At 33.8% G+C, this 22,227-nt stretch overlaps 1 protein-coding gene across 2 annotated transcripts; it reads right to left on the minus strand.

Annotated features, from left to right (window-relative positions):
- Window positions 1-3,008: 3,008 nt before the first annotated feature.
- LOC105048515 (protein CASP-like) lies at window positions 3,009-20,640 on the minus strand. 2 transcript variants are annotated; one of them, XM_073260791.1, is made up of 19 exons: window positions 20,366-20,640; window positions 16,801-16,911; window positions 16,466-16,644; window positions 16,047-16,196; window positions 13,958-14,046; window positions 13,696-13,805; window positions 13,464-13,558; window positions 12,084-12,136; window positions 11,645-11,810; window positions 10,642-10,734; window positions 9,626-9,754; window positions 9,267-9,386; window positions 8,946-9,026; window positions 7,186-7,290; window positions 6,954-7,097; window positions 6,766-6,867; window positions 5,794-5,873; window positions 3,337-3,431; window positions 3,009-3,234 (listed from the first exon to the last, which is right to left on the minus strand). In XM_073260791.1, the coding sequence occupies exons 1-19, from the start codon at window positions 20,445-20,447 to the stop codon at window positions 3,128-3,130; spliced, it is 2,091 nt and encodes a 696-aa protein (XP_073116892.1). In that variant the 5' UTR covers window positions 20,448-20,640; the 3' UTR covers window positions 3,009-3,127. The 2 variants fall into 2 exon arrangements, with proteins under 2 accessions (XP_073116892.1, XP_010926138.1); XM_010927836.4 differs by having other exon boundaries at window positions 3,009-3,241.
- Between the last annotated feature and the right edge of the window lie 1,587 nt (window positions 20,641-22,227).

The following is a 22,227-nucleotide window of genomic DNA, read 5'->3' on the forward strand; positions in this document are numbered from 1 at the left end:
CACCACTATCCTAGAACTTTGTAAATAAATTTAGAGATTTGTCAATCCATGCTCATTCAAATAAGATAGCAAAGCCATACTTGACCCATTTATGCACAAGTTGATCTACGGTAAATCAAACCCAACCCTAAAAATCGTTAACCTTATCCAAATCTATTTATTTAGGATGGTTTGGACGGGCTAGCGGGTCTTTGCCACACGTAATATCTTGACATATCACTTCAGTGTAAAGAAAAGACTCTACACCTGGTAGAAAACTAAATGTCGAGGGTTCAAAATGCAAATATAGACTATTTGACGCGATTTTAGACCTTGTAAAGTACATCTAATGGTTTATATTTTTTCAATCTCTGATACGTTTAAACATACGTACATGATACATTGACAAGGTTTTGGCGAGACAAGTACTCTAACACTAGTTGTTAGATGTGCACTGAGAGTAACCGAGTGTAGGGTTGGGGGGCTGAGAAACTGAGGGCATCAGCATGAAAGTAGCCCTTACGAGGCAGTGGAAGGCTGAACCTCATCTCTGCTGGAATATCGGTTATCAGATGCCTTCTGATAGGATATTTATAAAATATCGGTGTATCATCTTTCACTGATACAAATTGAGGGATCTCTATATTAGATATTCTAATCTTCTATTTGATATGAAGGATAAATTGAAAGAAAAATGAATGGAGGAGAGAATAGATGGATTTTTTATCAATTCTTTCATATGTTTAATTAAATATGAAAGGATGAATGGAAATAATCTTATCTTCTATTTGGTACGAGAAGAATGAAAGAAAGGATAAATGATATTTATATAATATTTTTATTAAGCTATCTTTTAATAAAAATATTATTATTATCAATTTATAACACTTATTTTATACTAAAAAAAAAAGTAAATAATATATAAACTTATAATCATTATAATCTATAATAATATAAAAAATTATACAAATATTTAATTTTAATTTAATTTTATAAATAATTTTATAAATTTAATATTAACAAACTAATTATCTATATATTAATTATATAAATAACTAATTAATTTATAATTTAATTTAAATAGTTAGTTAATATTATATAAATAGTTAATAAAAATAATAAATAAAGATAGAGAAATAGAATATAATTTATAATTTTAATTATTTAATTATAATTATCAAAATTATGTATTACAATTAAAATAATGAGTAATAAAATTTAATAATATATGATTAATAGTATATATAAAAATATATATAAATAATATGATTGTAAAAATAAAAAAAATATATTATAATTTTATCAAAAAAATAATGAGGATTAATTTTGTTAATACAAAAATTCACTCATCAATGCTCCATCCATTCTTCCTTACATCCTTCTGATTTGGGATATGCAAATTGATATGCCAACATGAATGGATAATTTTTTTTTTTCATCCATTATTTCTACAATTTTTTGAATCAAATAATGGATGAAGACCATCCATCTTTCCAACATCATCCATCCACTCTCTGATGACCTCAACAAATACATGATAAAGAAAACTCTTATAGTGCCACCGTATCCAGCTGGAATGGTAAGGCTTCTTAATATTGCCTGTTGGGATATACCGACTGACCGGCCGACCGACCGATCGACCGACCGACCGGCCGACCTTCCGATCGACCGACTGACTGAAACCGGCCGACCAACCGAAGGTACGTCGGTCGGGCAGACCCTTTCTGCCCTCCCGACCGACTGTACCAGGAGGTCCGATGCCCAACTCCCACGACCCGCCCGACTGACCGTCGGAGGGTCCGAATCTCTACCCGACGCCCCTCAGCTGGCCACCGACCTAAGATCGGTCGACTCCTCCGATCGCCGTACTACTGTCAGAGACTGTCGGTCCTGACAACAGCATGCGACACTGCCGCCTAGGGGCATTATCCCACCTAGAGTATGGGTCAACTCTAGCGATTTGACAGCCTCACGGCGATTTGATACCTTTACGGCGACTCTGACAGTCTACGGTGAATTGACAATTCTTCAATTGTCCGCGCCATTAATGACGGCGCCATACCGCGCTCCACTATATAATCGGGGAAGGCAACAGTGCTAGGGGCTCCGAGGAAAAAACTCCCAGGCTTGCTCTCTCTCTCTTTCCCTCTCTCGATTGAGCTCTCTGTCTTCTTTTCACTGTTGCCCAGTCTCCTCTCTGACTTGACCGTCGGAGAGTCTCCGCCGGAGCCGCCTCCGATCAGTGCGGACTTTCTTTTGCAGGCGTTCGTTCTCGACGACCAGACGACGAGGGGATTGGCCGCAACATTGCCATATACCGGATTTCAAAGCACCTTCATCTCCATTATTTTCACCACCTCTATCCGTCGACATTGTAGTCGTCTGATTCTCCAATGCCACCTTTGATGAGCAAGTTTAGAGGGTTTTTCCTAACGTACAAGCAAAGATAGACAGAAAGCCTAATAGGATACGAGAAGCAAAAAGAAAGGAATCAACGATGAAGGGAAACTAGTGCTAATAAGGAATTTTTTTACGTATAAGACGGCCTTAATCACATTTTTTAGGCAACATTCCAGGGTCATCATGAATCTATTTTAATTTCTTTCTGCCTTCGACGCCAATATACAACGTATTCGCTTTCCAAGTTGAAATCTCGACATTCTCCATACCAAAAGTCTTTTTAAAATTCTTAAGATCGACCGAACATTTAACCCGGCAGCAACCGGAACTTTCAGTCTGCGGTCTTCTCCAACATCTGAGTGATGTCGCTGTGCTTGCTCAGAGGGCTTATATTTGTTTCTCAAAACAAAATATCAGCAGTCGCGGACTGGCAGGAGGGAGTAGTCGTTTGAACAGCTACACTCCCAACCCCGCTCGCAAAACACACACACGCACACACAAAGCAAAAACAGAAACAAAAGCGAAAAAACAAAACAAAAACTTTGGGCTGCTGCACGCGAAATCAGTGCACGGAATGGAATTTCCAATTCACGCGCATGTTCCGCACGTGCCTTTCTCATCTATGCCTGTAAGTGAACTGCTGCATATTACTTGGATACAAACAAAATCAGAATGCTGTTCTGATCTTATGTACATTGGCTGCCCCTTTAACAAAGGAGCCAAGAATGGCGCTTCTTACATGAAAAACCTAAACTCGTAAAATACAGGTGCACCGTCCGATTAGTTGCTTAGAGTGCGTGAGATAGCGTATGATTCCCAGCATCAAGAATAACTTCGTCATGGCCATGACTGGTGCTGCACTCTAGACACGAAATTCAAATTTGTTTTTCCTTAAATTTTAATGGATCAGTGAGGCTAAGATAAATTATAAGTCGATTCATAGTTAGCTCGAATTACCTGAGAGATGGCTTAAGGTTGACATTCTGTAAAGACATGTAAATACAAGGAGATGCAACCCAATAGAGTAAAAGAATAAGAATATTCGAGCATACCTGTGAGATCAGAGAGACAATAGTTGATTTTGACATCTTAATCAATAATAGAAAAGATATCATAACATTCATGAACCGAAAAAAAGAAAGAAAGATAATAGGCATGTAACTTGCAATTTTCATGAGCATTTCATGTAATCTCAAAAACAACACAGATACAGAGAGAAAAAACCATTACAGAAGGTACAAAGCGTGGTGGTTTCACAACTTGCAGTACAGGATCATCCTCTGTCAGGCTAAACCATATTCAAAATATATGTAATAACAAGATGACCTCTTTGTCTTAAGCCATGACATGAAGAAATCAATAAAACATTGAAAAATCTGAAAGGGAAATGTTATGAATTTTAACTCTACATTTTCCTGGGTCATGCCTTCCCTCTGAATGTAGTCCAAAGCAAAACTAGTCTTTATTACAGAATTAAGGTCTATGACTCGAGAAGTAATGCATATAATTAGGGTTGCGAGTGGGTAATAGGATCCAGCTCCCTACCCAACTTAAGTTTTAACCTGTCTAGACTTGCAGTAGACATGAGTCTATAATTGAGACCAAGACTACAACTGGATCCAATATGAATTTGTCAAATCGACCTGATCAGATATGACCACTTGATGAGACCTAAAAATAAGTTAGTTCAGGTAATCAGTTCGAACATACCATACGTAGAACCCTTGACCAACCTGAACTATAAAATGACTGGATTAGATCCAGCTAACAGGCATTCGATTACATATAATTGCTCTAAAGCTAGTAAAAAATTCTTTTTCCAGAATTATCTATGTCCGCATAAATATAGGAAAAAATAATAAAGGAAGCATGTCATTAGTTTGCTCCAAGTAGTGAATGAAAGTTGTGTAAAGTAGGATGTAGTGCAAGAGTACTATTAACAAAAACCCTTGGAGACAGTTAGCCCCATACGTATAACTAGAATAAGCTATGATCTTTTCACATATCATACAAGCCAAAATCCTAGGAACGTAATGAAGCTCTGAGCAGTACTTTGTGTACATCACATGTGCATGTGCAAAGTATTTTACCATAGCTTTGTTTCTTAAGTGATGCACAAATGCTAGAAAGGACTGAAATATAGCACCCACAAACCCACAGATATATCAGAAGTACTAAATTAACGACAATTACTAAATGAGTGAACACAAAAGGCACTTGTTCCGCAGACCAGAGGTCTAGGCTTTGGAAGTTGGACCATTAAGCGAAGCTTAACAATCTCTACAATTGAGCTAAGACAGCAATATTGCTACTAATAATTTCTTTACTGGTCTAGTATACAAATCATAATATGTCCCAGAGTCCTTTATTCTTAATAAGCACCCATACAATCAATTCACCCAATAACGCTGGTGCAAGGTCATTTTCAAGAATGTAATTTAAAAAATCGAATCTAGTTGAATGAAAAAATGGCTGCTATGATGGCATGATGACATGGGCTTAGGGGTGAAATGGGTATGGATAATATCCATCTGGATCCATTTTCATATCCGAATCAATCCGGATATGGATAGAAATTTAAGGATCCAACTAATATCTACATCCGTATCTAGGTCCGTAAAAAAAAAAAGGATATGGATATGGATAGACAACTATCCAATCCGTATCTGAATATCCGAATCTATCTATAATTTTATATAATTTTATATAGCATTATTTAATTTTTAAAAAAATATACAACTATATAAAATTATAAATATACTATTAACTTGATTTATCACCTATATAGTAATATCTTTGATTTTATAGTCATGAAGTTTAATTATCCAACTTATCCGTAATTATATCTATACTTTTAGTATCCGAATTGTATCCGCATCTATTTAAAACAAATATGGATATGAATTTTTGCATCCGAATAATATCCATATCCGTATTTATATTTATTAGACAAAATAAATATGGATATGGATATACTGGTATCTGATCCGATTTCAGCCCTACACGGGCTATTTCTAGATCATGATATAAATATTGGACATATATTAGTGTATATACATCCGTAGACAAAGTACTTGTCATACCCTTATGCAAACTTGGTTCACCTACTATATTAAATTAATTTAGATATTTTTCTTTTTTATGATTTTCCAGAATTGTGTAAGAAGATATTCAAGAAAGAAGATGTCAAAGGTGGATTAGATGCTGAAAAAACAGTGAATGAAATATGATGGAGACATCATCTTTCCATGTGGGCATGGAGTTGGCATGGAGTAGAGTTAACAACCTGAAGTCTAATCCAACAGCAAAGTCAATCAAACTAGAAACTCTGGAAAAGTATAAGATACAAAGCATAGAGAACATGAGCAAACATCAAAATAAATTTACACGTAAAAGAGTATGTTAAAAGCATACTTGTTGCCAAGAAGAAAACGGCTGCTGCTCAGTGTAATTTTATCTCTTAAACCAAGTTCCTTGTACCTTTGGTCCCTTTCCTGAATCAATTATGTATAGTTGGTGTATCAGAAGATACATGGAACAAAAATAGTGAAACAAAAACAATGATATAAATAAATGGAAGAATGTTCTATACTCTGGACCAACTTCCATCATTTTTGTACATTAGGAACTTAGAATCAGTAAGGTGCAATTCTAAGGTATAAACAATAGAAATAAACAGAATATGAAACATGATTTGTATGCTTCATATGAAATCAATGAACTAGATGATCTCTTACATGCCAAACCAATATGGTCTCTACTGTTTCATATTGCCAATAAGCTTTGGACTAGGAACAAGTCTTCAAGAACTAATAATATCTGTTATAAACCAAGAACACGATACGCACATAAATATTAGGACAATCTTAATTTTCGAATTAAGTTTCTAGAGAAATATTTAAGCTCAATAAAATGGAGGATACCTTAGGATTGAACTGTTTTGTAACAAGTCAAACTAAAATGACATCTAAGGATGATAATAGAGGCATGACAGTAACGAATTACGTTATAAGTCATCCTTATGTTCCAATGGAAGGGAAAGGCAAGATTCTAATAATCCTCTAATGAGCATGAGAGCAAAAGACATTTGGATAATTGTGCCAACAAAGAGTTTGAAATTCTTTTGGCAAATTCTAATGGTTGGCAATTTTGAAGAAGCTGACACTAGCTTGCATCATAGTCCAACAAGGGTTTGGAAATATCTGCAATAACATCAGAGGTAGCCCTTAATACGAATGACTGGCAAATGAGGATTCATAATGCTGGCCTTAAGTCTCCAAATAATTGGGACAATGCTTGATGGTTCTAATAAAAACGGTAGCTTGCCTTTCTATCAAATATGGCCTACAGACATGAACTTAAAGAAAAAAAGAAGCAATTGCCTACCTTCTTTGAGAAAGCAGCAAAGGGATTTATGTCATCCTCATACATCTTCTTGTACTTGGACTCAACATCCGAACTGAAACCACTTTCAATATCTTCTGCATGCTGGAAAGGATAATAGAACAAAAAGGTTAACACAAGAAAATATCACAACACAAAAAACATATACATCATAAAATTCTGCAAGCAACCTTCTTTGGCCCTCTAGAGACGAGCCTCTTAAGATTATAATCTTGGACATAACGGATCTTCCCATAGAGTTTCACATTATCAGCCTTAGTATTCTCCAGTTCTACAGCTAGCATCCCCATCTTCTCCTTCAATTGCCTCATTTCCTACAATATATGGCCTTAAGAACAGGATGAAAACAGACTGGAGAAAATTAAATGGATAGTTGCAGTTGGTATATTATCAGAATCATACCTCCTCTGTTTCTCGTAAGCGCATTCGAAAACGATCACGCTGATTGCAAATTACTTTTAGCATTGAACTTTGATCTTGATCTGAAGTATGCCTTTGATCTGTACCCTGTTGTGTAATAAACAGAGAAAACTGAAATGATAAAACAGAAGACTGCAAATGAAACAACAATAATTTTGTTATTCTAATTGCCCGCTCAGAAAAAACACAAAAAATGTAACATAGATGCACTGCTAAGCAAGCATATGCGGTTTCTTTTTGGTAAATAAGCAGATGCATTTTATGGGAACGAATTCATTAGATGATGTTCAATATTGCAAACATACTACTAGAAAATGAGTATTAAATATTCCTAATGGCTGTAGTTTTCCAGGACTAGAGTTAGCATGCATCCAAGACCAGCCAAGGGATGTTCGCTCTTCACACGATGTAGCAATGATTATCATGGGAGAGTTGGCTTCAAACTTTATTAGATAAATCTAGACTAACCATAAATATCATTACTTACAGCAATCATTTTACAAGAGAAGCAATTTCAGTTTTCATGTTTCAACTTTATTAGCATCCACTAATTTCAGTTTTCATGTTTCAATTTCAGTAGCAAAGCAGTTAACGGTGACTTACTGGGCTATTTCACTTTTACAGGAGGTTTGTTCTTGGTTTTGAGGCACAGATGGACACTGATATGCATATATAGAAAGGGTCAGAGTCTTTATCTTCAAATTGTCAACTTCAAGTTAGCTCAGCAAAATGGATCTGATTTCCAACCTCTACATGTAGCTAACTCGGCTTTGCAGGAGGCAACTCCTGTGCAACCGAATAACCGATAGTTTGCTCAACATGGTAAATCATCCCTATGAATTTCACACACTAATGTTTAGATAAAACTGCATGTTGCACAAAATGAAGCAAGTAGATACTCCAAACTGTAATTCATGCATTAGTGCATCATTTATCAACAATAGCTCTATTTTAATCAAGCTCCACATAATAGAATAAATACATGCCCTGACTTGTTGATTAATGTACTAGCACGTCATATATTTTATTTAGCATCATCAAACAATCACATGAAGATATCATAAACAGCATTGGACATTTATTAAATTATATAAAAAGTACAACATTTACCTATATCAATCTTATAACCCAATTTTCCTCCTGAATGTCCAACAGTCTATCTAAAACTACGTCTTTTAACCCATGTGAGTTCTTATAAAGGAACGGCGGATCATGAGAGAGAGAGAGAGAGAGCACATACCCAGAAAGAAACATCATGGGGAGGACCTGATGCCAAATTTAAGAGGAACCAAGATATGCCAAAAATGGATTCACCATTATGCTTGAGAGACACACAGAAATTTTCGGATTGTGAAAGAACTGGTCCGCCATCTTTTGTTATTTTCCTTAAGAAGGACATATAGAAGAGCTTGGAACCCCGATCCCAATCATTTACATGCTCAAAAACTAAATGATTCCTTCCTTATATGCAGAAATAATAGTAAAATTTTTTGCTAATGCCAATATTGATAACTCCTTTATGTCGTATTAATGTCTTATGATGACGCAACAGTATTCAGAAACAGAATACATATATTCGAACGTTGTGTTCAAATGTCATTGGCTTAAGGAAGATATATAATTAAAAAAGTAAATAAGAAAAACATGAATGCAGAAAAAAGGAAATTAACAGTGTATCAGAGCTAGAATTTGTCTGAAAAACCATGCTAAGAACAATTTAAATTTAAGCTAACAACTAGTACCTCAGAAATTTCACTTGTCCCCATCTCCTGAAAGTCCCAAACATTCAAAAGTGAGCCCTTCCGTTCAGTGGAGCTGCAACCCTGTATCAGAAAAGGAGAAAAGGTAATACTCAAGGATAGTAATTAAGAATGAAATAGAATCTTTGAATTACTTGTTGGATGTATAATTTCAATTGTATCCATGCATATGTCCAGATTTTGTCAAAAAGTTAGATGAAATACATTAGCAAAGTCAAGATGAGGTATACATTGCAAAAAAGAGGAAAGATATGTAAGCAACTTTATAAGTGATTGTAGCCGCAAATGGACAAAGAAAAAAACCTTTAGTATGTCATCTTCTAGTTTTGTAATTAACTTCTGTTGTTCATCCACCTTTGCAGTTAGTTCCATAATCTTCGCTTCAGCTGCTTCCAGCAAATTTATTTTCTCTAAAATTTGAACCTTGATAATAAGGTAAAAAGTGTTAAAATGGAGCAAGCAGTTACAAACTGATTATGGTGAAGAGAAGCAACCTTCAACCAGCAACTGAAAGGATTGCTATTACATATCTAAAGCATTGGAACATATAAGAATTCATATGCAACTAGCTCAGCATATTAAATTCAGGTATTTCTATCGGTCTTACAAAAATTTGAGGAAAAAAGGATGGGGACATTCATGTATCAAAGCTAAATTCAGACCTTCAATTGTGTCAATTCATGATCCATTTTTCGGTTCTTGTCAAGTAAAAGGGACTCCAACTTGCTCATCTCTTCCCCATTGGAAGCCAGTTCCCAGTCTTCAGCCTCAACTGAGTTGTAACCAACTGCCTACAAAATGGGGAACTGGAAGATTAGTAAGTGTTTATAACTGCTTCTCCTTCTTCTTCTTTCAAGCTTATTTTCTTTCTTTTCTTATAAGTTTTTCTTCTTCAGAAATAACATAAATCAGCTGCATCAGATTGGCATCATATAATTTCTTAAAGAATAAATAGGTAATTTGTCAGTGACGTAACACCACATAAAAAGATCTATCTGCTAATATAAGCCCAATGATCAAAATTTAAACACCTTTCGAAAAGTCTACAGTTATCTACATAATGATATATACCTTTTACACTTTTAATCCTCTCCCATTTTCCTTCAAGAACACAACCATTATGTTTTCAATATGTTATCCTAAATGTAGAAAATTATTATCAGGAGAAAGAGGAATAAGAATTTCAGAATAATGATTGTGCAAAAGTTTCTAATAAATAATTAAAATGGGCATAAAACATGGAATATATTCAAAGAACAACTTGAAAAAAATAATGTAACAATATCAGAACCAATTGGATCATAGTAAATACATGAAACATCTTTTTTTTTTAAAAAAAAAAAGGGTTTATACATGACGGATAAATTCAACTACATATTGAACAGAGCTCACACAGTACAAAGAAAGTTCTATTTTCTGTTCTTTAAGCAGCATATCATAAACTCACATAATTATGCCTACTCCATGCAGTTCTCTAACATGAGGCATCATTTAATTAGCATTACATGTAACCTGGTATATGGTTCATGCCATCACTATTAATGGATTGGTCAGAAGGCAGCAGCAAGAACTGAGCACAAACTAAAGTCTCCACAAATTCTAACCAATCTACAGCTTCCAAATATGATCCATTATAAGATGCAACACATATGATGATATATCAACCTAGTATAAGCACCTGCAAAATTTTGATTTTTTTACGCAGATCATCCACTAGTTTCGCAGTAGGTCTTTCTTGAAGTTCTTTTCTCATCTCTGTAAGAGCAGTCTCCTGTCAATGAATGAGAAAATGAAAATAAAAAATTAAAGAGAACTTCAAGTTTTTAAACACTGGCTGTTGAAGGTTCCAACTGATTTCTTGACAACTTAAAATGCACACATGAAACAGCAGAGACTGTGTTAAAGTTCAGTTTGCGATTGCATGGGAATGTTTTCATTGTCATCATATATTATAATGAAAATAACATACATGTAGCGTGTTTATGTACAGTTAAGAATTCTCCATGCTCACTCATATTCAGACTAGAAATCACGCAAATGAATGTGCAGACAAGTGTACATATGTTGGGAGATGGCCATGTTTTTGTAAAGAGAGAGGAGGTAAGGGAGGGATCAACTACAATGTACTAACTAGATTTCAGCTCGAAACCTTTTGGTGCAAAATTCCTCTTAGATACATACATGTGTAACATGTTCAGGGTACAATCCTATGTGGGATTCAAGTGGACCTTATTGAGAATCTAGAACATTTATCAAGATCTACTGACTAAAGGCTAAAAATGAGGCAGTATATGTTTTGTATATTTCTGATCTATGTTTTATGTGGACATACAATTCATGGAACCAAAAGGTGAGGCTGCCAAAACAAGTTACTCAAGAATCAAAACTTTAACCCTCCTTTAACCTGCACCAAATGCAATCAGCTTAAGTTATCACTTAATAAGTAGTAATCAGCAGTTGGTCTTCTACTTAGAACTTTCTGGAGGTTACGCATGGGTATATCAAAAATCTTACAGTTCTGTCTTTACCCCAACAACATAATCTTTATCAAATGCATGTATAATAACATAATAGACTGGTTCTGTATTAAGGACACTAGAACTACTCAGGACTAACAAACCTAAACAAGAGTTGCAAAACTCAAGGTATGATGAAAAATAGAATCAGTAGTAGTTCAAAACCTTTTCATTGAGCAATGCATTCAACTTCTTGATCTCATTCATGTGCTGCTCCCTCTCCTTAGATAAAGCAGTTTCCATATCATGGAGTCCCATGTTTAACTCAGAGATTATCTTCTCCTTCGCATTCAAGGAACTCTCAAGGATATTGCTCGACTCCAAATAGTCACTGGAACAAGCGCTTTGTAAGATCAAGAAAAAACCAACTGAAGAGCACAAATACTCAACCTAGTGAAATAAAATCTACTAAAATTACTGTTAGCAACTCAATGCATTAGTTCCCAGTTATTTCTGCATGCGATCTGATAAGTGATAACAAAGAACTTAGAAACCATTTAGTGAACTTGACAACCTTGATGAGTTAAAAAAGGATTCAAAAACATAGGAGAAAAGATGATGCACAAAACCCTAGGAAGATATGGTAAAATCCTCACAATCAGACCTTGTATTTTCATTTTTTTGATTTGTCGACTGCAGCTGAGAATGCAAAATTCCCTGCATGGGATTATTAATGGAAATGTTAATAGTCCACAAGCAAATTGAAGGAAAGAAAAAAAATTAGCACAATAACAAGAGGCATTAATGATGAAAATACATAAAGTCATGACTTCAATTTGGAAACATAAAACTTCATAACACCACAACCATAAAACATCATCTTCTCTCCTCATTATAATAGCTTTCCTATTTCTCCTTTTTCCAAATAAATTTATGATCAGAAATTAACTATTGGTCTGCCTTACACTCTCCAAAGATCAATCGCAACCTCATACACAAAAATCCTAGAAACTGAAACTTGCATTATGTAAGACCTGTTTGCTAATATTCTATTTGAATCCGTTCCTAATATAGATAACCCTCTTTTGTAACATGTATCTTTAAACACCTACTTCAATGAAGGCTTCCCAAAAACATTTTACTAAATACAAAAAAGAAACCCATGTGTCTTGATATATCAAACGAAGTCGAATCAAAGGTGAAGGAACCATCTAACTAAATTCTCTTGAACATGATCTTCATCAACTCAACAATCCAATTTTGCAATTAACCATATTATATGCCATTAGATGACCTTATCTCGATTGTCTGCTCCTATACAATCAGATCAGTCAGAGGGTATTCTCATCATCTCATGAATCAATATTGGCTTGTATACCATCTCTTCTTCTTTGACTTTTTGATAAATGAAGAATTTAAACTTGTGGGTTCCCGTTGGTTCTAAGGCAGAGGACTTTTTTTTTTCTGATACATGTCTAAATATGTCATTGTGGTGCTCAAGGTTTTTTGGGTAGCTTGATGCTAAGCTCACTTGGGCTGTGGGCCTAGTTGCGTGGCTCTGATGAGGATAGCAATCTCTTTCAGCCGTGGGAAAGAACCATATCCTAGGAAGGATTTGATCTGATACTATAATGACACCAATATTTCCCCAGATGGGTTATTTGGAACAATTAGTTTAGGATATCAACAAAAGGGTAAGAAGGCAAGATTTAGACTATTGTTGATAGCCTGCTTATATAACCTAGGTTCAGTTAAAATCTGGTCATCTATTAGCTGCAAATCAAGACATGTCATATAACATGTGAAAGTCAATGAGAAGATCTCTTAAAATCTATAAGCAAAATGATGAAGACCATGAACTTCACAGAGTATAAGGTCACATGTTCAAGTAATGGAAGCATAATAAAAAGCAATGAAAAATTTCACAGTTCATTCAGATACAGATGAATCTGAATCAAAAGATAGAGGAGGAAGCCAACATCACACATAATAAATTGGAAACTAATATAAACTTCCTAAATTTAGACACAAATTAAAGACGTACCTTTTCCCTCTCAAGACTCAGTAGACGTGCTTGAGCTCGTTCAACCTCATCCATTAGAAGATTGACCTCAGATTCCTTTGCTGCTCTTTCTTCCTCTGAAATTATTTAAAAAAATGCACCAAAATACACCATTTTAGTTCTTATGGAACATTGCAAGGCAACTAATGTCTCATACCATGGTAGGACAGAAAGGAAGACCTCATTTTCATTTTGTTCAGAGTGAGCATTGTACCTGATTGAGTACGAAGTTCAAGCAACTGGCTTTGAGCAGACTCATGTAGTTTGTGCATATTTGACACACTTTCCTTGGCTTGCCATAGTTGATCCTGCAATAGAAGTTCCCTGCCACCGTACCAGCATGGCATAAGTTACAAATTTCAGTGTGAAATTCAGTTACACATGGCTATGATGATGGTGTCTGAAGTCTCAGACATTTATCATTAGAAAAATACAAGAGCAATCAATTATCAAAGTTATAAACTGAATCGGATTACCTCTCTTTCAGGACCTCAAGAGTTTTCTGGTTTTCTTCAGCCAGGCTACGTTGCTTCATTTCCACAGTTTCTCTCACTTTTTCCTCCATCTGAAGCTCAATAAAAATAAGTATGCATCAACTAAATAAAGACTGTAAGTTTGGATGGACATTCTATTACATGACACATGTTTTAGTCTACATAGCAACTCAATGGCTAACATTTATGATGGAGAGACAAAAAGAAATGTGAATTCAGTAGAGATGGTATAAACATACATACTACAAGCCTATGACATTAGCACATGACTACTTGATGTTTCAGTACCACATTTTACTATATCTTATTATCCCTTTCTACAATCTCATTTTGATTTTAACAAATTACTGTTTAATTATAATCACTGTCATAAAAGTGTGGGTTAATTTTATAAATTATTCGCTTTTTTAATGTTATAGACAGGTTCCTGACCTGTTTTAAATTACAATATTTTCTCAACTTTAAAAAAAAAAAAGGCTTCTTTAAGGGGCTTCCAGCCAGATGCATGTAGATGCAAATGCAACGAACATCTATAAAAGGGTAGCCAGTTTCAAAGCTAAATATCCTAGGATACTAATTCCCAACATTGTATATAAGGTTACAAGTAGTGCCTGGAAACCCAGTAGCTGACTTTAACTTTATCAATAAACAATAACTTGTCTGCAACTTAGAAATACTCAAAATCAGAAGAAGAATGGGGGAAAATAATTATTACTAACGTAGATTATGATTTCAGTGGAAGTTAGTAAACATCATGGAAGTGGATACCCACAAGGAAACATCTTAAGGATGGTGGTGATTGTGTCAAGTAGTTAACTGTTTTGATAAATATGTTTTATATTTTTTTTATTCATCTGATACACACTCCCATTTTTTCATAATTTTCTTTCTTCAACATAACCTAGAGAAAGACCAAAGAAAGAGTACATATACTGATATAACAAATGCATTTAACAAACTTGTTTCACCCCACACCCCATCGACATTGCTGTAGACAGTCACACAGAGGCATCAGTATTACATTTCCTAGATAATTCCACCACTGCATAACAATATTTATGTTGAAAGAAATCCTAAGATAAGGCAACGAACACATGGAAGAAAAATTATTAAAAGAAAATTTTTTCAAATATCATTTGTAGAGCTATTTGAATTTGGATAACAGATTGGAATCTGAGTTGAAGCCAGTCAGTTGACACAATTTTCAAATCCCGACAGATTAAGAAATGAAATTGGATCAAGATGTTCATCTATCATACACAAATCCAAAATTTACATCCCTAAATTATAGAGGAGCTCCCATGGATTGATCTAAATTCCACCTTCCTGATATCTTAATTCTGCCTGGCATCCTAATCACTTATATTTGCAAATAGCATTGCACAGATCTATCGCCATCCCTCCAACTATGTTGTTAGTTTCTTTCCTTAATTGCAACAAACCAAAATAGGATAAATCTCAGTGTGTCATAAGGCAAGAATGTTCATGGAAAGTTTTCTCTCAAAAAAAAAAAATGAAAAAAAAAAAATGAAAAATGAAAAGTTTCTATTTTGTCCATGAAGTCCTCATTATGAGCACATGGGCCAAAAATGTTTAAGTGCTTCACTCAACCAGCACAGAAGCTGTTGCAGATGCGTTTTTATGCATATCATGACATCTAGATTTCAGTAAAGGTGGTCCGTTATTTGGTTCTTTGAAGTCAACCACAAATCTAGTGGGATATCATATAAAGAGTGACTATCAGGAAACAGGACTAAACATTAACAAATTGATGATCTATGAGCATCCAGACAATCCTGAAAGCAAAAGAGAACAAGAAATATCTCATTTCCTGTATGAGGACAAAAAAGGCAGAGGCAGAAAGGCAATTGAATTTTCCACATGAAGGTAACTGAGCAAGGAAAGTCAAATGTAATTCCCACCATCTAGCATATCAGAGATAGAGGAAATGCAGAGAAAATGACTAATTTACAACAAACCTTGTGCCTTGACATGAATCACAGACAGCCGAATTTTAGGGGAAAGCAAAAGTTAGTACTGTCAATAATACGATTCTACCATTGATGCTAACCTGTTGCTCAAGCTGGCGGTTCCTCTCTTCAAGTCTTCTAATAGTAGCCTGCTGGTTCTTTAGATGAGTAGCTTCCGTCCGGTACTCTTCAAGCTCAAGCTTCATTTTTCGATTCTCAGATCCAAGTTCAGAAAATTTTTGATCTTGCTCCTAAAATAGAGAATGCAGGATAGCCATTCAAAAAGCAACGCTTCTAGAAGAACTACACAAAGCCACATCAAAACATGTAATCCAGGACAGGGGAGAGATGAAATTTAGGAAATGTGGACACGATAATCTAACTACAAAATTTATATCAGCAGAGAACCACAAGGATTAAAAGCTTCATAAGTGCAAAGCAAATAATAACAGGGAGAAAATGCAGAGAACTGCAATAATATCTGAAGGAAAAATACCGATTTAATTCAGAATAAACTTACAGCAATTGAGGCAAGAACTGGATAAGGATCTGGAGCTTCATAAAGCTGTTGGTAGATGTGAAGAAATGCATTTTCTCCAAATTTTGCTCTCTTTGTAAGATTATCAACTTCTTCTTGATAATTCTTAAGCAAGGAGTTAAACAAATTTAGCTTCTCATCTGCTGATGCTTTCTTGAAATCTGTGCAGTAATTTACATGCATGCCTCAGAAAATGACAGAAACAAAGTTCCACTGGTAAACTTTTAGATGCTGGTTTAGCTGAGAACTTGCCGGTGTAAGAACAAAAAAAAGTACTAGCAAATAGTACTAAGCAGCTGGAAAGACATGTAGCATACCCCGAGTACTCTCTGCTAGCTTCCTCCTGTTCTTCTGACTAATTTCCTGATTTTCAGCAATTTTTAGTCCCTGTTCATCAAGCCCACTTCTTTCCTTTTCTAAATCAAAATCTGTTACCACATTATTAGGGAAAAAAAAAGGGTAAAGAAAACTTGGTCATATAATGACAGCACCTTCATCACTTTAACAATCATGGACTATGAATGCAATAGGTAAAGGAAACTTGGCATTCAGCTGTCTATAGGGAATAAGGAGAAAGCATTTTAAAGAAAAAGTTAGTGCAAGCGAAAGAATGTCATCTTCACATCATTACTAGTCGCATGCCTCAAACATGAACAAAACATATGCCATTCACACTGGTTTGTGGATATAATGAGCATAAATAGTAAATGAGGAACTGACAGCATATATATAGTTCTGAACTATTTTAGATTATTATATTGGACATCCAACAACTTCGACAGTAGCAATGAAAAATCTGTTACAGTGGCATCTATACCGTCAGATCTTTGCAGTGATTCTGTTACCATATGCAGTGCATTTTGATGCAGATACTGCTCATTTCAATGATGTGTAACACCCAACAAGCCCCACATGCCAAAATATCATATTAATAGAGGATATGAGAAATGCAGCATGGTTACAAATGGATTTTAAACATATATGCCATGTGCATTGCAAGAACTACACGAACAAGGAACCTTGCAGGACAGCACAAAATTTAGCAAAGTTGCACAGATCACCATGAAGAGATATAAATGTGGAGCAAGCATAGAGGGCATAACCACATGCCAATGTTTTAGTGCTTATTTGGCAAAAGCAGTGATATAAGAAGCTAGGAGTTTGACGATTGGATATGATGGTATGCCGAACTAGGCCGAACCGCCAAGTTCACCCCACACCGAAGCGAACCAATGCAGGGCAGAGACGGTTTGGCCTAGTTTTTCAAAATGGGACTCAAACCACTCAAAACCAGATGGTTCAGAGCTGAACCAGTGCGAAACACCCGGTTCACATTGGTTTGGTTCGGTGCCATTCTTCTGTTTCTCTTCACAATCCCCCCCCCCCTTCCGCCCCCCCTTTTGCCAAAAAATGCCGGAGATTTGACGATTAAAGGTGGATCCAACTCAAAACAAGGCAACATGCCTCTCCCCCACCTCCATTCCTCCTCTTTTTCCGAAAAATTAAAAATAAGAGAAGATCATGCCAAAATTTTTGATTTTGGTATAATTTCATGCTATGTTATAGATCTATGGATGATCTACACAATAAGACTAGAATCTTTAATTTTTGTTAAATCTATAGTTTTTTAAATTAAAAATATATTTTTGGATTAAAAATTAAAAAAATAAAATAAAATTTAAAAATAATTGTAAAATCAGAATGTTGTTTAGAGGTGTGTAAACTACTCTCGACCTGAATTTGGTATCTGTTTATTCAATTTTGAATGCAATCATGCACATAGTAGCCTAGGTCCAAATTAAATAAAATTGACAAAATAAGTAATTTTTGATACATGCCCACGACCTTAATGATTAAATAATCATCCTAATTATGTAATGCCATATTTCTTGGTTACAATAGCTAAGTTCCCATTGCAAATTTCTAAAGTCTTTGATCTTGCTAAGGCTAAATAGCAAGAGCCTTACCTGGAAATATGGCACCCTCCTTAAAATAACGCACAGATGCTAGTTTTCACAATATAATCAATCACCTTGTCAACATTTTTCATATCATCCTCAAATCCCACTATACATGGTAAGTAATACCATCAAGGAAAGTCTTGTAAGTTGTAACCTACTAACTAAAATAATATAAAAAATACCTCCATAAAGGAAAATGCTCCCATTTCCCAAAGATTTGAAACAACAGTATCTCTTCTACTAGCTGGACTAAGGGTCAACACAGAATATACCTTTTTAAAAGGAGAGAGAGATTACCTTTTCTTAAATTTTCCTACATGTGATGGATATGATTTAGTGTCTGCAAATTTTCATTCAACAATGAAATATGGTATTTGGTAAGGGCCATATATGTCTCAATCTTATTGACAATTCATAAATTTCTCCATTGTTGCAGTATTCAGAAACAACCATGGCAAACCTTATTGACTTCCCTTTTTCCTTCACCACATCTTTAGTATGAGTTGATGCTTTGCTATTGATACTATGGAATGGTAAGCTCCTAATACATTGAAGGATTAGACTAGAGAAAAGAGAAGTGATGTGCCAGAAGAAATAAGTCAGGTCCAAACATCTAGAGCTAGTAAAATATGAACATGAACCTTTGAGATCTAGTATGCCAACATGCAAGATTTCACCTTGCTAGAAACCCATCATATGAATGTCTCATGTTTCCTGGTCTCCCACAAGAACGATCCTAGCTCTGTCCGTGCACTTACACAATGAAAAAAATATCTCCAAAAAGATCTTTGGGAATAAAAAGATGCCCTCTTTTAGCTTTTACTAAACAATTAAGAGGGAAAAAAAACTGCACTACAACTTTTGCATTTGTTTATGAATGGTCACATAGAAAAAAGGCATACGCCCATATAACTTGCCATAACAGAAAGATAATTAACTCAACCAATTAAACAAAGTTGTCTGGTTCATGATGTAGAAAGCAAGAAACAACAAAAAGACAATATGTACGTCAAAATCATACATGAAAGTTTAAACATAATACAATGATAACCACCACCACATAAATATGCTCATACAGGTAAGCACACATGCATGCATGATATTACAGGCTTTCTTAATACCCACTTAGGGGTCCGACACTGAAGAATTCTCCTAGTATATGAAAGGGGACTGGTGGCAATGTTATTTCCCATGTGAAATCAATATCAAGGTTTGGAGTACCTTTCAACAGAGTAGACATTGAAGCACTCGCGGTTGAAGCTTATAAATTGAGAAAAAATAAAGAAGAAAGATAAAGATAAAAAAGTTTCCATGAAAGCACAAAGCACAAACAAATTTTCAATACACTTTTCAGTCTCTTCTACTTCAAATTGTGCGACAGGACTTTGTAGCTCTTGAAACAAAATTGTAGTGCTGCACTGGCTGTAGCCATGAGATAAACCTCAGCAGTGGCGATCATTGGATCACAACAAGGCCGTTCAACAGAGCCCATCGTTGCATCAGTAAAATACAATTACAATCACCCGGATCCAAGAAAGATTTCAAGTTTATACTCAAACTAAGGGAGTACATAACTTCGGTTGTCTAATAGGTAATCCCTGATAGTTTTCCTCCTAAAAACAAGATCCAGAACCCTGACAATTACAAGACCTCAAAAGACTCCGACACCCCAATTCAAGGGCCAAGAAACGAACCAGGAGAATTGTCCTGAATCCTATCTCGAAGTTAGATTCATTCCATACCCTGCCTCGCAATAAATGCGTTTAATTAGCGAAATTTACAGTTCTAATTGAAATCGTCCCACATTCCGACTCTCCTTCGATTCCAAGAAGGCCCTCTCAGCAACACATCGCCGCTAAAGATCCGAGAAAACAAATAACGAGAAAGAACGAGATCGAAGGAGGGAAGGCGATAGAAATACCTCTCCAGAAGCTACAGACGACGGCGATGGGGGACGGCAAGCTCCCTTTGTCTCTCTCGGATCCCGGCTGGTTCGCCTCCATGGATGGGGCAAGAATGCGATCTGCGACTCGCTTTCCCGCTCTCTCGCTTCTTTCCTTTGATTAGCTTTGTTGGTTGGCCGAGACCGTTATAACGGGAGAAGAAGGGAAGATTATTCCGTTTTATTTTCTTTGTTTTTTTTTTTCCGCGGAGGAATGGTTTCGCCCAAGATCGCGCCCCGATAAGCAGAGCAGTCTTGATGCCAGACGTGCCACCGGATCGAGTCCTTTTCCTAATCAATGTAAAAAAAATATATATATTTACATAAATAATCAAATTTTCAGCTTATTTAGAAGATTGACATAAAAATAATAAAATATCATTTTGAATGATATTTTATCATCACTACGTCATCCTCATTTTTCACTTAGACAACGTCAAAAAAAAAATCATCAAATAATATGACATCTTTAAAAATATCATTTGAATTGATATTTTTAAAAACACCATTCTAAATGATATTTTTAAGAACGTCATATTATTTGACAATTTTCAATTTTTTTTCAAAATAAAAAAATAAAAATAAAAATAAAATTTTTTAAAAAATAAAATTTTAATTTTGATAAAAATAAAAATTATCATTTCAAATTAGTATCCCCATTTCAAATTATTTTTTTAAAAAAATATCTGAAAAAAATTAATATAAAAAAAATAAAAATATCATAAAAAAATAATTAAAAAGAAATAGAAATTATAATTCTAAATTTTAAAAAAAATAAAAATTTTAATTTTAATTCAAATAAAAATCATCATTTCAAATTACAAACTCCTTTTCAAATTAATTTTAAAAAAAAATATCATAAAAAAATTAGAAAAAAATGAGAAAAAAATAAAATTATAATTTTGAATGAATTTTAAAAAATAAAAATTTTAATTTTAAATCAAATAAAATCATCATTTCAAATTACAATCTCTTTTTCAAATTAATTTTTAAAAAAATATCATAAAAGAAAAAAATGAGAAAAAAATAAAAATTATAATTTTGAATGAATTTTAAAAAATAAAAAATTTAATTTTAATTGAAATAAAAAAATAATTTTAAATTATTTTCTTTATTTAAAATTAATTTTTTTCAAAAAATATCTAAAAAAATCTTAAAAAATTTAAGAAATAAAAAATACCATAAAAAAAATGAGAAAGAAATGAGAAAAAAAATAAAAATTATAATTTTGAATTTAAAAAAATAAAAATTTTAATTTTAAATTCAAATAAAAAATATTATTTCAAATTACTTTCTCCATTTCAAATTAATTTTTTAAAAAAAGATGTTCAAAAAAATAAAAAATTTAAAAAAATAAAAGTGCCATAAAAAGTTAAAAATTTTAAAAAATGAAAAAAAATAAAAATTATAATTTTAAATTTGACAAGAATAAAATTTTTAATTTTAATTAAAATAAAAGACATCATTTCAAATTATTTTTCCCATTTCAAATTAATTTATTTAAAAATATTTTAAACAAATGAAAAAAATACCTAAAAAAATTTCATAAAAACAGAAAAAATAGTAAAAATGGAAAAAAATAAAAATTATAATTTTAAATTATAAAAAAATTAAAAAATTAATTTGAATTCAAGAAAAATAAAAGAAAAAAAATGCCATTAAAAAGTGAAAAAAGGGTAAAAAATGTGAGAAAAAGAAAAATTGTAAATTAATTTTTTTTTAGAAGAAAATTTAACTTTAATTCAAATAAAAAATATTATTTCAAATTATTTTCTCCATTTTAAATTATTTTTTAAAAAAAATATCTGAAAAAATTTGTTGTAAAAAAATAAAAAATACCA

Source organism: Elaeis guineensis, chromosome 7 (genome assembly GCF_000442705.2).
Source record: "Elaeis guineensis isolate ETL-2024a chromosome 7, EG11, whole genome shotgun sequence".
Classification (NCBI taxonomy): Eukaryota; Viridiplantae; Streptophyta; class Magnoliopsida; order Arecales; family Arecaceae; genus Elaeis; species Elaeis guineensis.